Source organism: Pleurodeles waltl, chromosome 4_1 (assembly GCF_031143425.1).
Source record: "Pleurodeles waltl isolate 20211129_DDA chromosome 4_1, aPleWal1.hap1.20221129, whole genome shotgun sequence".
NCBI classification, from domain to species: Eukaryota; Metazoa; Chordata; class Amphibia; order Caudata; family Salamandridae; genus Pleurodeles; species Pleurodeles waltl.
Genome location: NC_090442.1, coordinates 500252597 through 500264771, shown reverse-complemented (window position 1 = coordinate 500264771; position 12175 = coordinate 500252597). Strand labels below are relative to the sequence as shown.

The 12175-nt window shown below is 42.1% G+C and overlaps 1 protein-coding gene across 1 annotated transcript in view; it reads right to left on the bottom strand.

Moving 5' to 3' along the window:
• The window catches only part of DCN (decorin), a 197189-nt gene that overhangs the window by 90096 nt on the left and 94918 nt on the right, over positions 1-12175 (bottom strand). Inside the window, exon 4 of the mRNA XM_069228797.1 lies at positions 10966-11179. Coding sequence (XP_069084898.1) covers positions 10966-11179 — 214 coding nt within the window. The remainder of the gene's footprint in view (positions 1-10965; positions 11180-12175) is intronic.

Below are 12175 nucleotides of genomic sequence, written 5' to 3'. Positions count from 1 at the left end.
TGGCCCATCAGGATGTGGATGGCCCATCAGGCACACCAACGCTTTCTTTGTATGTGGCTTTCTGTAGGGAATGCACACAGGTCAGCTGTCATACACCCAGAGGTGTATTCAGATGCGGGCAGAGGCACAGAATTGTTAAAGTAAGAAAATGCCAACTTTCTTTCTTTCTTTCTTTTCTAAAAGTGGCATTTTCAGACTTGCACCTTAAAATCCAACTTCACAATTTGTGATTTAAAATTGTAAGTCTTGAGACACCAAACTCGAAAAATCTATATTTTGATAATTGGAGATTACACTTATGAAATGTAATAATATCATCCCACTGTTAACCTGTGGGAGAGATAGGCCTTGCAGTAGTGAAAGAGTTATTCACTACCTGGGCATGTAAGCTTAAAAGTACATGTCCAGCCTTTTAAATGCCCTGCCCTTGGCGCTGTCCAGGGCCTACATTAGGGGGTGACTTATATGTATTAAAAAGAAAGGTTTGGCCCTTGCAAGAGGGTTAACTTGCAGTTTAAAACGGCACCCACAGGCTCTACAATGGCAGGTCTGAGCCATATATGAAGGGCTACAGTTGTGGGTGGCACAATTAGTGCTGCAAGCCAGCTTGTAGCATTTAATTTAGAGGCCCTGGGCACAGGTAAGGCACTTTACTAGGGACATTGAGGTAAATTAACTATGTCAATAGAGGATAAGCCAATGTTATCTTTTAGGCAAGAAGCACATGCACTTTAGCACTGGTCAGCAGCGGTAACATGCTCAGAGTCCTAAAACTATAGTTATAGGATTATATAACTAAAGTTATAAACATCTCCTCTCTTCTCACCTTTTCATATAGTATGAATATCATCCATATACCATGTCCAGTATCTGATGTTTTTTCAGAAAAGGTATTTTCACTTAGTGCGTACTTCATTTCAAAATCATGTACATATAAACATGCAATGCTTGGGGCAATGGTACTGTCTATCGAAGTTTCATGAATCTGTAAAAAGAGCTCCTTCTTGAACTGGAAATAATATCTAGTTAAGGCCAAGTCTTTAGGTGTTATAGAACTCCAATGTTCTTATGTAAAAAGGAGGTCAATCACACTGAGTGATTATTTTTGAGGGATGGTCATATATAGGATCTCAACAGCTAACATCACCAGAATCTCCACATTATGGTCTAAAGTTATTCCCTCTGGATATTCAACATGTTGTTTCTGTCTTTGCCCTATGACGGCATTTTCTTTACCATAGGTCTCAGAAACCAATCTGAGAATTGAGATGGAGAATTCTAGAGCTGGTCAGATTTCTGCGTTGATCGGTCTTCCCACATTTATATATTTGGACTGTACGACGAAACAACGACTTCAAAAACAACTACTGCCTTAACAACGAGGTCGGAACACCGACCTCGTTGCTACTACTAATGATTTTACCACGAATGCCTTAACAACGATATTTCGTTGTAAAGGCATTCCTGATAAAATCATTAGCAATAGGCACCATTCACCCTACATCCCTCACCCCACCCCTCCCAACCCCACCCCAAAACCTAAAACCCTCTGACCCCCCCACCCACTCCCCAAAACCAAAAACACCCCACCCCCCCAATCCCACCCCAAAACCTAAAACCCCCTGACCCCCACCCACTCCCCAAAACCAAAAACTCCCCACCCCCCCAACCCCACCCCAAAACCTAAAACCCCCTGACCCCCCACTCACTCCCCAAAACCAAAAACGCCCCACCCCCCCAACCCCACCCTAAAACCTAAAACCCCCTGACCCCCCACCCACTCCCCAAAACCAAAAACGCCCCACCCCCCCAACCCCACCCTAAAACCTAAAACCCCCTGACCCCCCACCCACTCCCCAAAACCAAAAACGCCCCACCCCCCCAACCCCACCCCAAAACCTAAAACCCCCTGACCCCCCACCCCTCCCCAAAACCTAAACCCACCACTTACCTTCGCCAACTCACTTCTTTGTACCTTAACCACGCATGTTCGTTGTTCAGAACATACGTAGTTAAGGCACAAAAAACCGTAGTCGTGGTTAAAAAAAGCGTTGTTGCGCTTTCGTTAACCACGACTTTCGGAAAATAAAAGTCGGAAAAAAGGATGTTCCCCATATATTTGATAATATGTAAATGTAAGGAGATTCCGAGTGCTTCTCCAAAAGGAACTCCACCTTTTGTTTTCATTATCCAGCCATTGTGTCTTGCAGAGTTGATCAAGTATGTTATGTCTTCTCAACGTGTGATGAAGAGTCTTTAACCAATTGATTGTATTTTTTGTATTGCTGAGCAATTTCAGACACTCTGGCCTATACATGTCAGTCGGTATCAATACCATTGTACCTCCCTTGTCTGCTGTTCTTTTAACTACTGACTGGAGGTTCACCAATGAACGAAGGGCTGCCTCCTCCTTTTTAGGCAAGTAAGGGAAGTGGTTTCTTGCCTTTCCAGTGCCTTTTCATAAGTTAGTAGCTTGTGTGGCATTGTGGTTGACAGGAGATAGAAAGTTGATTTCTTCTTCAGCCAGTGTTCTCATCCCAAACTCCCAGTGGGGTTTCAACATTCTAGAAGTAGGTCTTCAAATGTTAGTTTCTTAAGAATTCATAAACTTCTTTCCAGAGGGTGAAGACATCTGGATTTGGTGTAGGGACAAACACTAGTCCTTTGTTGAGTATCACCCTCATTTCAATGGTTAAACCCATTGGTGTGGGCGTCGGCCACTGGCCGACCCGCACTACCTTCCTGGTGCGGGTCACAACCAGTGGTTGACACCAGGGAGGGGGTTAAAAAATCCTCCATTGCAATGCACTAGGTTTTTTTCTTTTTTTTACCCGGGGAGATGGGGAACAACTTCCACATCTCCTCCTGACCCCGAACCACCCCTCTTTGACGTCACATTTGTTCCCTACCGGAGGACTGAGGAGAAGGTAAGCATCCTCTGCCCACTCTGGTGGGGGAAAAAAGGCCAGAATTTCCTCCTGAGATGCCAGGGAGGCATTGATGGAAAGGGGAGAGTCTCACCTTTCCATTGATGCCTTCCTGGCACCGTTTCCTAGCCATGGATCACAGCATGGCTGCGATCCATGGCCAGTAAATGCCCCTGGGCACCAGAAATCTTGTTTTGGGGGGTCGGCCACCGTGTAAGTGGCCTGCCCCTGTGGGGGCATAAATAAAAAAAAAAAAAGTTGTGGGTTCTTCTGGGGGGCGATTGAGCCCCTCAGATTATGAAATAAATGTATATATATTTTTTTAATGGTGGGGTTGGCCCTTGGGCTGACCCCCCCATTGGGACTTTTTTTTTAAATACATGTGTGCTTTGCCATCGGGTCACGATCGGCCCCAGGGAAAGCACACATGTATAAAATAAAAACAAAAAAGTAATGTAGAGAGTCAGTCTCTCATTATTATATATATATATATATTTAACAAGAGACAAATCTCTCTATAGATATAAGCAAAAACAGATCACAGCACACAATGCGCAATAGTAAAACAAAAAAGTCATGACACTCCGTATTATTAGGTTAAGTAGAGTAGATGAAGAAAACAGGCACATCAGTATTCGAATCTTGTCTTGAGAAGTGAGTTCCTTTATTGTGGGCGAAGTTGCATTCAATAAGCAAAGAGCATCATTCCAAACACAGCCAACACGTGTTTCGTTACATAAACTTTATTAGGGGTGGCATTTGGCTTTGGTTTCACTTATTTTTTAGTTGTAATTTTAACTTTAATTCTCTCCTGGGTTTCCTTTAGATCATGAGTCATTGGGTTGGTTTGCCCCTAGAGACTTTTCTCTTCTTACTCTCGCATAATAATGTTCTTTTATATTTTTTCTTAGAATTTGGCTCATGGACTTACCATGGTCCTAATTATTGGCTATCCTTTACCTAAATTGGACGCCTTTTCCAGTGTGGCACATTAATACCGGCAATAACTAGCTACAGGTATTTCTCACATTTGGATATTTCAATGGATCCCTTAACTTTTATTTTTTCTACAGTTGTCCATGCTTCACATTATTTATTTTTAGCTTACTCTGTTTCCGCTTTATTCTCAGACTATTCTGATGCAAGGACTTTACTTCTATTCCCGAGATTGTTTAGATTTATCTTGTTGTTACCATTACGCCAGAATAGGTATGTTCTGAGACCACTGGTCTCCTTGATTTTCTTGAATCTGACTTATGGTTCTCACTTGTGTTTAAACCTTTTTTTTTTTCTACTTTCCCTGCTTTTATCACTCGGTTTTTAGTCACCTTAACTGAGCTCTCTTCCATGTCACTACACTTGGTTATTAGAGATTCTCATACTATTCAACTCAGGGAAACTTGCAAGAATTTTGCCATCTTTTTCACCTCTTGAGGCTTGGATGTTATTTGGTACAAACAGGTGATATTTCTGGAATATTTTAGCCATGTCCATGGTTCGTATATTTTCTTGCCTGACCTTGGGATCTTGTTACCCCTTGCACAAACCATTGCACATGATGGCTTTCTTTGGTCATGTATACTTGTTTCAATTTGTAATTTCTAGCGATACATCAAGTATGTACATATATGTTTTTCTACAGCCTTGAAAAAGTCACCAGTGTGACGAAACACGTGTTGGCTGTGTTTGGAATGATGCTCTTTGCTTATTGAAGGCAACTTCGCCCACAATAAAGGAACTCACTTCTCAAGACAAGATTCGAATACTGATGTGCCTGTTTTCTTCATCTACTCTACTTAACCTAATACTACGGAGTGTGATGACTTTTTTGTTTTACTATTGCGCATTGTGTGCTGTGATCTGTTTTTGCTTATTATTACTTGTGTAAAGTTTTACACAGTGTCTGTGTCCATGGGTAGTAGGGCACTCGGATCACTTGCACCATATTCTGTTCCTCAAATACTCTACATTACTATACACTCCCCTAAGAGTGCGGCTAAAATCACCCATACTACCCGTTATACTCTCTATAGATATGTATGTATGTATGTGCGGGTGTGTGTGTATGGCTGGTACTGAGGGAATTGGAAGATGAGGTCATGGGAGGCGGAGCACCAAAAATGACTGTGATGATGGGTATGTGGTAAGGCCATAACTCAGGTTATGGAGGATAGTTGTGAGGCAGGATCGGAGACTGAGACAGCATCTGAGGGAGAGGACAATGGGGCAGAATATGGGAGTGATTTTTCAGTCGGCGGAATCCCATACAACGACACCTCATCCAGTGATTCTGAAGGAGACGATGATGACAGCCATGCTGTCCCTTCACAAGCACAGTCTGTGCAGCAGAACAACATCGGGTTAGCCGAACCCAGAGAGCAGGGGCATGCAACCGCAACCACAGAGAGAGTGCTCTCTTGGCAGCACCCCTGTTTAGTTCAGCCCCAAAGTCCACCTTTTACTGGTGATGCTGGATGTGAAATTGATACGGCCAACTTTTTGACAGTCGACTACGTCCATCCATTTTTGGATGTTGACTTCCTTCAGGAAATTGTGCATCAAACAAATCTGTGTGCAGACCAATTTCTGAGGGAGCATGGAGGCACTCTAAGGCCCAGTTCTAGGGCACGCTAGTGGACTCTCACTTCGCTGGTGGAGATAAAGATATTTTTGGGCCCTACACTTAATGGGGGGTTAGTGCAGAAACCCACCTTGCAGTCCTACCGAAGGACTTGAACGGTTTGGGTAACCCCCATCTTCACACTAACCATGAGCTAAGATCATTTTTTCTACCTCAACGCATGCTGCATTTCAATGACAATTCTGCTGCGTTGCCCCAGAACCATCCAGACCATGGCAGGTTGTTCAAAATTTGGCCTGTTGTGGAACATTTGTCTGCCAGGTTTCCAGAGATCTATACTCCTGGAAAGAATATAGCAGCCGATGAGTCCTTGGTCCTGTACAAAGGAAGGCGGCTGTTTAGACAGTACATTGCAATCAAAAGAGCTCGCTGTGGCATAAAGCTATAAATGCTGTGTGAGAGCTCATCTGGCTATGTGTACAGCTTCACAGAGTATACAGGGAAGGACTCTACCCTCAACCCTGTAGGTTGCCCTCCGTGTTAGGGGTCACAGGTAAGATTGTATGGGAACTTGTCCAGCCACTCCTTCACAAAGGTTATAACCATTATGTGGACAACTTCTATACAGGAGTAGAGTTATTCAGTGAGCTCTACAAAGCTGCCACTGCGGCCTGCGGTACAGTTCATTGTAGTCGCAAAGGATTCCAGCAGGAGCTTGTTTGCAAGAAGCTCCAGAAATCCCAGAGCAATGCGTTGCGTTCCAACGAACTGCTTGCAGTCAAGTTCTTGGATAGGCGTGATATATACGTGCTCATCTGCAATTCAGGATGGGAGCACTTCCCCCAACACAGTTTGCGGTCAGATGGCCGAAGTCCACAAGCCCATCTGTATACTTTATTACAATAAGAACATGGGCGGAGTGGACAAGAATGACCAGGATCTTCGACCATACAATGCTTGTCGTAAAACTCGCACTTGGTACAAGAAACTGTTTACCCACGTGATCCAGATGGCAACATACAATGCATATGTTGTTTACCATCAGACAACCACAGGAAGACTCATGACTTTCCTTGACTTCCAGTTGTCGGTAATTGAAATCCTCACTGCTGTTACAGAAGCAGCAGCAGCCTCCACCTCACATGTTCTGGAGGATGTGGCAAGGCTGCAGGAGCGACACTTTGCTGATTGTATTCTTAAAACACCCAAAAGGTTGTCGCTGTAAAGTGTGCTCAAAGCATGGAAAGTGGCAGGAGAACCAGTATTACTGTCCCCAGCACCCATCTCAACCAGGCCTCTGTGTCCCTACTTGCTTTACATTGTATCATACTAAAGCAAAGTTCTGGGAAATCAAGTGAGGTGGAGCTGCAGTTGGGTAATCCTTTCAGTGGCTATGCTTGGATACCGAACATCATTGGGCCACTGCTTCGTTAGGCAAGCAGTCACAGAATTTTACTTCATACATCAGGAAATCATGGACTTCCTTATGGCCTGCTTGAGACCAATATCCACCATCAGAACATGGTAGGTGTTCTGTTCAATTAACGTGCATTATAGTCCCCATATTGCAACATACTAATGGACAGAACATATGCTACATTGTCACAGAGTATCCTGAGTGGCAAAATGTTGCAAAATTACTGAATTTTAAAATGCTTGATAGGGAACTTATGTATGCTACACAAGGACCACCATGATTGCCAATGGGAACCTGTCGAACATATTCACCAACATTTCCACTTGTTTGAAAGTGTGCAAACTCAATTTGTAGCTTCACTTTCAAAGCAAAAGTAGAAGTGTTGGTGAAGGAGTCCCACAGGATATCTGTTTGACTTTTTACTTTAGAGACCTTAGGATTTCTTCACCAGCATGTCTGCCTTAGTTTCAGCAGTAGATAGGCTCCCTCAGTTTAGGGAATAGGCATCCCAAGGCATAGTCCGACACCCCCAACTTGTATCCACAAACTAGTATAGGTTCACTTGGCAATTATACATGATTAGTCAAGACTCTGATGAGGACAGAGACATAAATGGGTAAGGAAAGCATATGATAGCTGTGCCTTCACAGGGATATTGCACAGGTAGAAGGCAGATAGTAAAGGTAGTACAGATGTACATCATCTACACCTATGGATTCAAACCCATTGGTGCCATCCCAGCACTGAAGGACAATGACACATATGGGTCAGTGTTTGACCTGCTTTTCATGTTCATCCTCAATCAGAACTAGATAGATGTTCAATTTGCTGTATGATAAGTGCATTACAGTCACAGTACTGCACATAATGTTGACTGGGACATATGCTATGTTCTCACGGACTCTCCAGTGTGCCAAATACTACCCTTTTTCATAGTCTATGACCTTCTCTTCAGGGAACATTGTGAGAATTCTGCCTTCATTTTAAAGGTATATATGCTTACTCAGTTTGAGGAATCGCTTTGTACGGCATACTCATACACCCCCAACTTGCATCCACAAACTGGAAGGAGTTGAATTTAGCACAGTGAGTGCGCTAAAGGCACATGAAAAACATGTCTTCCTGAGCCTCGGGTGGCTGTCATGGGAGTCATTAGTAAAGGTTTGTTACGCATGCCTTCGGTAATGTTCAGGAAGAAGGAGGCGGTTACTTGACAGGTGGTAAAATGTAGTCAAAACGTATTCCGTCCTGTGGCATATGAGTGTGATGGGCCCTTGTCTGGCAGCAGTAAGGTAATGTGAGTGCAATGATTGGTTGGATTGGGCCCATGAGCAGCAGTATGAAAGGGTTGTTTGTTGTGCGTGAATGGACCATAAAGAGGTTGGTGACTGGACGTGGCTTTATGGCCCACCTTCAGATGGCTTGATTTCAATTTACAGATACTTTGATAAGTATTCATGTTTGAAACCATAATTTCTGCAGGTGCTAAAACCAACTTTTGTGAGTGGTGGATTAACTTTAACATACTACTACCAGGGTAGTCCAAGCGTGCAGGACTTATGTGGCTCCCACCAGTTTTCCTTCACCCAGAATCCCCTTGAAATCACAAACATTGCTTAAAAGCACTTTTGCCTTGCATTTCAGTGAGGGGAAGTCCCAGAATCTGCAGGCAGGCACATATTTTCTACCATCCAGCGTTCCACTAAGTTTCCAGAGAAAAGCTTTGCCTCCATTTAGTGGGTTGGCAAGTGACCACAAGAGGGAAGAACCCAAAACGTCCTGGTTTTGTGGGACAGTTACCTGAGTATTTGGTCCTGGGCCTCGGAAGCCATATAGGGAAACCTACCAAACCCAGACATTTCTGAAAACTAGACACCCAGGGCAGTCCATGGAAGTGTGGTGTGTTTGGATTTCACAAAGTTTTCTTACCCAGAATACCCTGCAAAAGTGCAACATTGATTACAAACACTATTTTCCCTTGCTTTTTCATCACAGAAACTACAGAAATGTGCAGGGATCCACAAAATTCCTACCACTCAATGTTTTCCCAGTTATCTTGGTAAAAACACAACCCCACTTGTGTGCCTGTGCCTAGTGCCTGCGTCAGGAATAGATCACTCCAGGATTAACAGTAGCCCTCATGCAAGGACTACCATTGACCCTTCTGTGATCCATTCCTGTCTCGGGCACTAGGTCTACCCACACAAGTGAGGTACCATTTTTATCGGGAGACTTAGGGGAATGTTGGGTGGAAGGAAGTTTGCATCTCCCCTCAGATTCCAGAACTTTCCATCACCGAAATATGAGGAAAAGGTGTTGTTTTTGCCAAATTTTGAGGTTTGCAAAGGATTCTGGGTGCCAGATCCTGGTGAGAGCCTCACAAGTCACCCCAACATGGGTTCTCCTAGGTGTCTAGTTTTGAAAAATGTGTGGGTTTGGTAGGTTTCCCTAAGTGCCTGCTGAGCTACAGCCCTAAATCCACAGCTAGGCACTTTTCAAAAAATACATCAGTTTTCAATGTAAAAATGTGATATATCCATGTTGCGTTTAGGGGCATTTCCTTTCATGGGTAGTAGGCCTACCCACACAAGTGAGGTACCATTTTTATCGGGAGACTTATGGGAATGCAGGGTGGAAGGAAGTTTGTTGCTCTCCTCAGATTTCAGAATTTTCCATCACCGAAATATGCTGAAAAAGTGTTTTTTTGCCAGATTTTCAGGTTTGCAATGGATTCTGTGTGCCAGATCCTGGTGAAAGCCCCACAAGTCACCACATTCTGAATTCCCCTATGGGTCTAGTTAAAAAAATATATATATAGGTGTGCTAGGTTTCCCAAGGTGCCGGCTGAGCTAGAGGCTAAAATCCACAGCTAGGCACTTTCCAAAAAACACATCAGTTTGCATTGGAAAAATGTGATGTGTCCATGTTGTATTTTGGGGCATTTACTGTCTCGGGAATTAGACCTACCAACACAAGTGAGGTACCATTTTTATCGGGAGACTTAGGGTAATGTTGGGTGGAAGGAAGTTTGTGGCTCCCCTCAGATTCCAGAACTTTCTATCAGCGACATGTGAGGAAAATGTGTTTTTTTTGCCAAAGTTTGAGGTTTGCAAAGGGTTCTCGGTGCCAGAACCTGGTGAGGGCCCCACAAGTCCCCCCAACCTGGATTCCCCTAGGTGTTTAGTTTTCAAAATACACAGGTTTGGTAGGTTTGCCTAGGTGCCAGCTGAGCTAAAGGCCAAAATACACAGCTAGACACTTTGCAAAAAAACAGGTCCGTTTTCTTTGGGAAAATGTGAAGTGTCCATGTCATGTATTGGGGCATTTCCTGTCTCGAGCACTAGGCCTACCCTCACGAGGAAGGTACCATTTTTATCGGGAGACTTGGGGAAATGCTGGGAGGAAGGAAATTTGTGGCTCCTGTTAGATTCCTAAACTTTCTATCACCGAAATTTGGGGAAAAGTGTTTTTCTTTGCCAAAGTCTGAGGTTTGCAAAGGATTCTGGGTAACAGAACCTGGTGAGAGCTCCACAAGTCACCCCAATAAAACGTGGAGAGAAATGGCTGTTTTTTCACCTCAATTTAAATATTTTTTTATTTCAGCTGTTATTTTCTGTAGGAAAACCTTGTAGGTTTTTATTTATTTATTTATTTAAAATCAATCATTGTGATTGTAACATTATCAAACATGTAATTATCATTACAACTTCCTCACATATCAAATGAGCTGATGATGACATTCTATCATGGTCATTTAATAACCAGTTTCAATACAAACAACACATCTTTAAATATGCAAGTAAGAAATATAAAAATACTAGTGTGCTAGTTGCATACAGACAGAATGCACTCACAGATTACTCATTTCTCATGATACACTGTGCCCATCAAATCAGCTCTATTGCAATTAATTAATAGAAACTTTCTATTGAACCAAATTGGAGAGCGAACATGCAGCACATATAGATTTTAACCTCATTGAATGCTATACCTATTACACAAGTTTACTGTAACAATAATTGAATTATGTGGCTACCTACCCATAACAATCATGTGGTCCAAGCCATCAAACACAGCCTTTTTAACTTTAGAAACCTCATTTTCGTGGACACGAAACTCTTGAAGGGATTTAGGCATGTTCAATGGCAGTTCCTTCAGTTTGTTCTTGGAGAGGTACAATCGCTCTAGTTTTGTCAGTGGAGTAAAAGCAGCAGGGCTGATTTTTGTAATCTTATTGTTAACTAGAATCAATGCCTGTGAAACAATAGCATAGGTTCATTAATGAAAGTATCAAGAAATTCCTGTCAGTTTAGGAAAATACATGTGTTATGAAATTCCATAATGTTTCAATAGATTACATTTGATTATTCATGTGCACATTGTTAAAAAATATTAGCACTCAGAGCAATACATATATTGTACTATTATTAGTTACATTCATAAAGCTAAACATGTAAAATAAAAATCAAATCTAACAGTGTACATCATAATTTACAGGTTAAATTGTGTGTGAGTAAATCAATTTACTAGCAAATGAAAAGCATTTGGTTTTCCCAACTTTAAACTCCAATTAAACGACTGAATAAGAATTCATTTGTATGCCACATTTGAGAACTCCTGCTTGAGCAAGATAGGTCCAATTTTGGAAACTGCATAGCTATGTGGACTGAGTGGCTCGTTGTACATTGTTTTCCAGTCATCTGTCACACAATCCATCAATAAAAATGTTACTGCTGGTCACTAGGCCTACTAAACATTTAGGCATAATCACCAGTATCACAATTCAGCACAGTGTGTATTTCTAACATCAGTTCCTCTTGTTAAGGTCCTTAGTTGCTTTGGAGATAACTGTAATCAACACACATAATTAACATAACATCAATTATTTTCTGCAGTGGTAACATAATGCAATGTAAGATATTATATTTACCTCAAGCTCTACCTGCCATTTTGTACTATGTCCCTTATCACCTAATTGCATGTTCAACGCTCTGTTACTTTTTAGTCCATTCCTCACTATATAAAACTAATAATAAATATTAGAGAAATAACTCATATTATTTATAAATGAAAATGAAAATGTCCCAGTTCAAGATACGTGATGTCAATAATTAGGATCAGCAAATAAGGGACAATTCAATAAGGAAACTGTAAAATGATTATCAAATAAGTGGTCATGATATATCTTCCAATGCAATAATGTTTGAGTGCATTTCCAATGACATGGTTTCTTGTATCACAATGTACTTT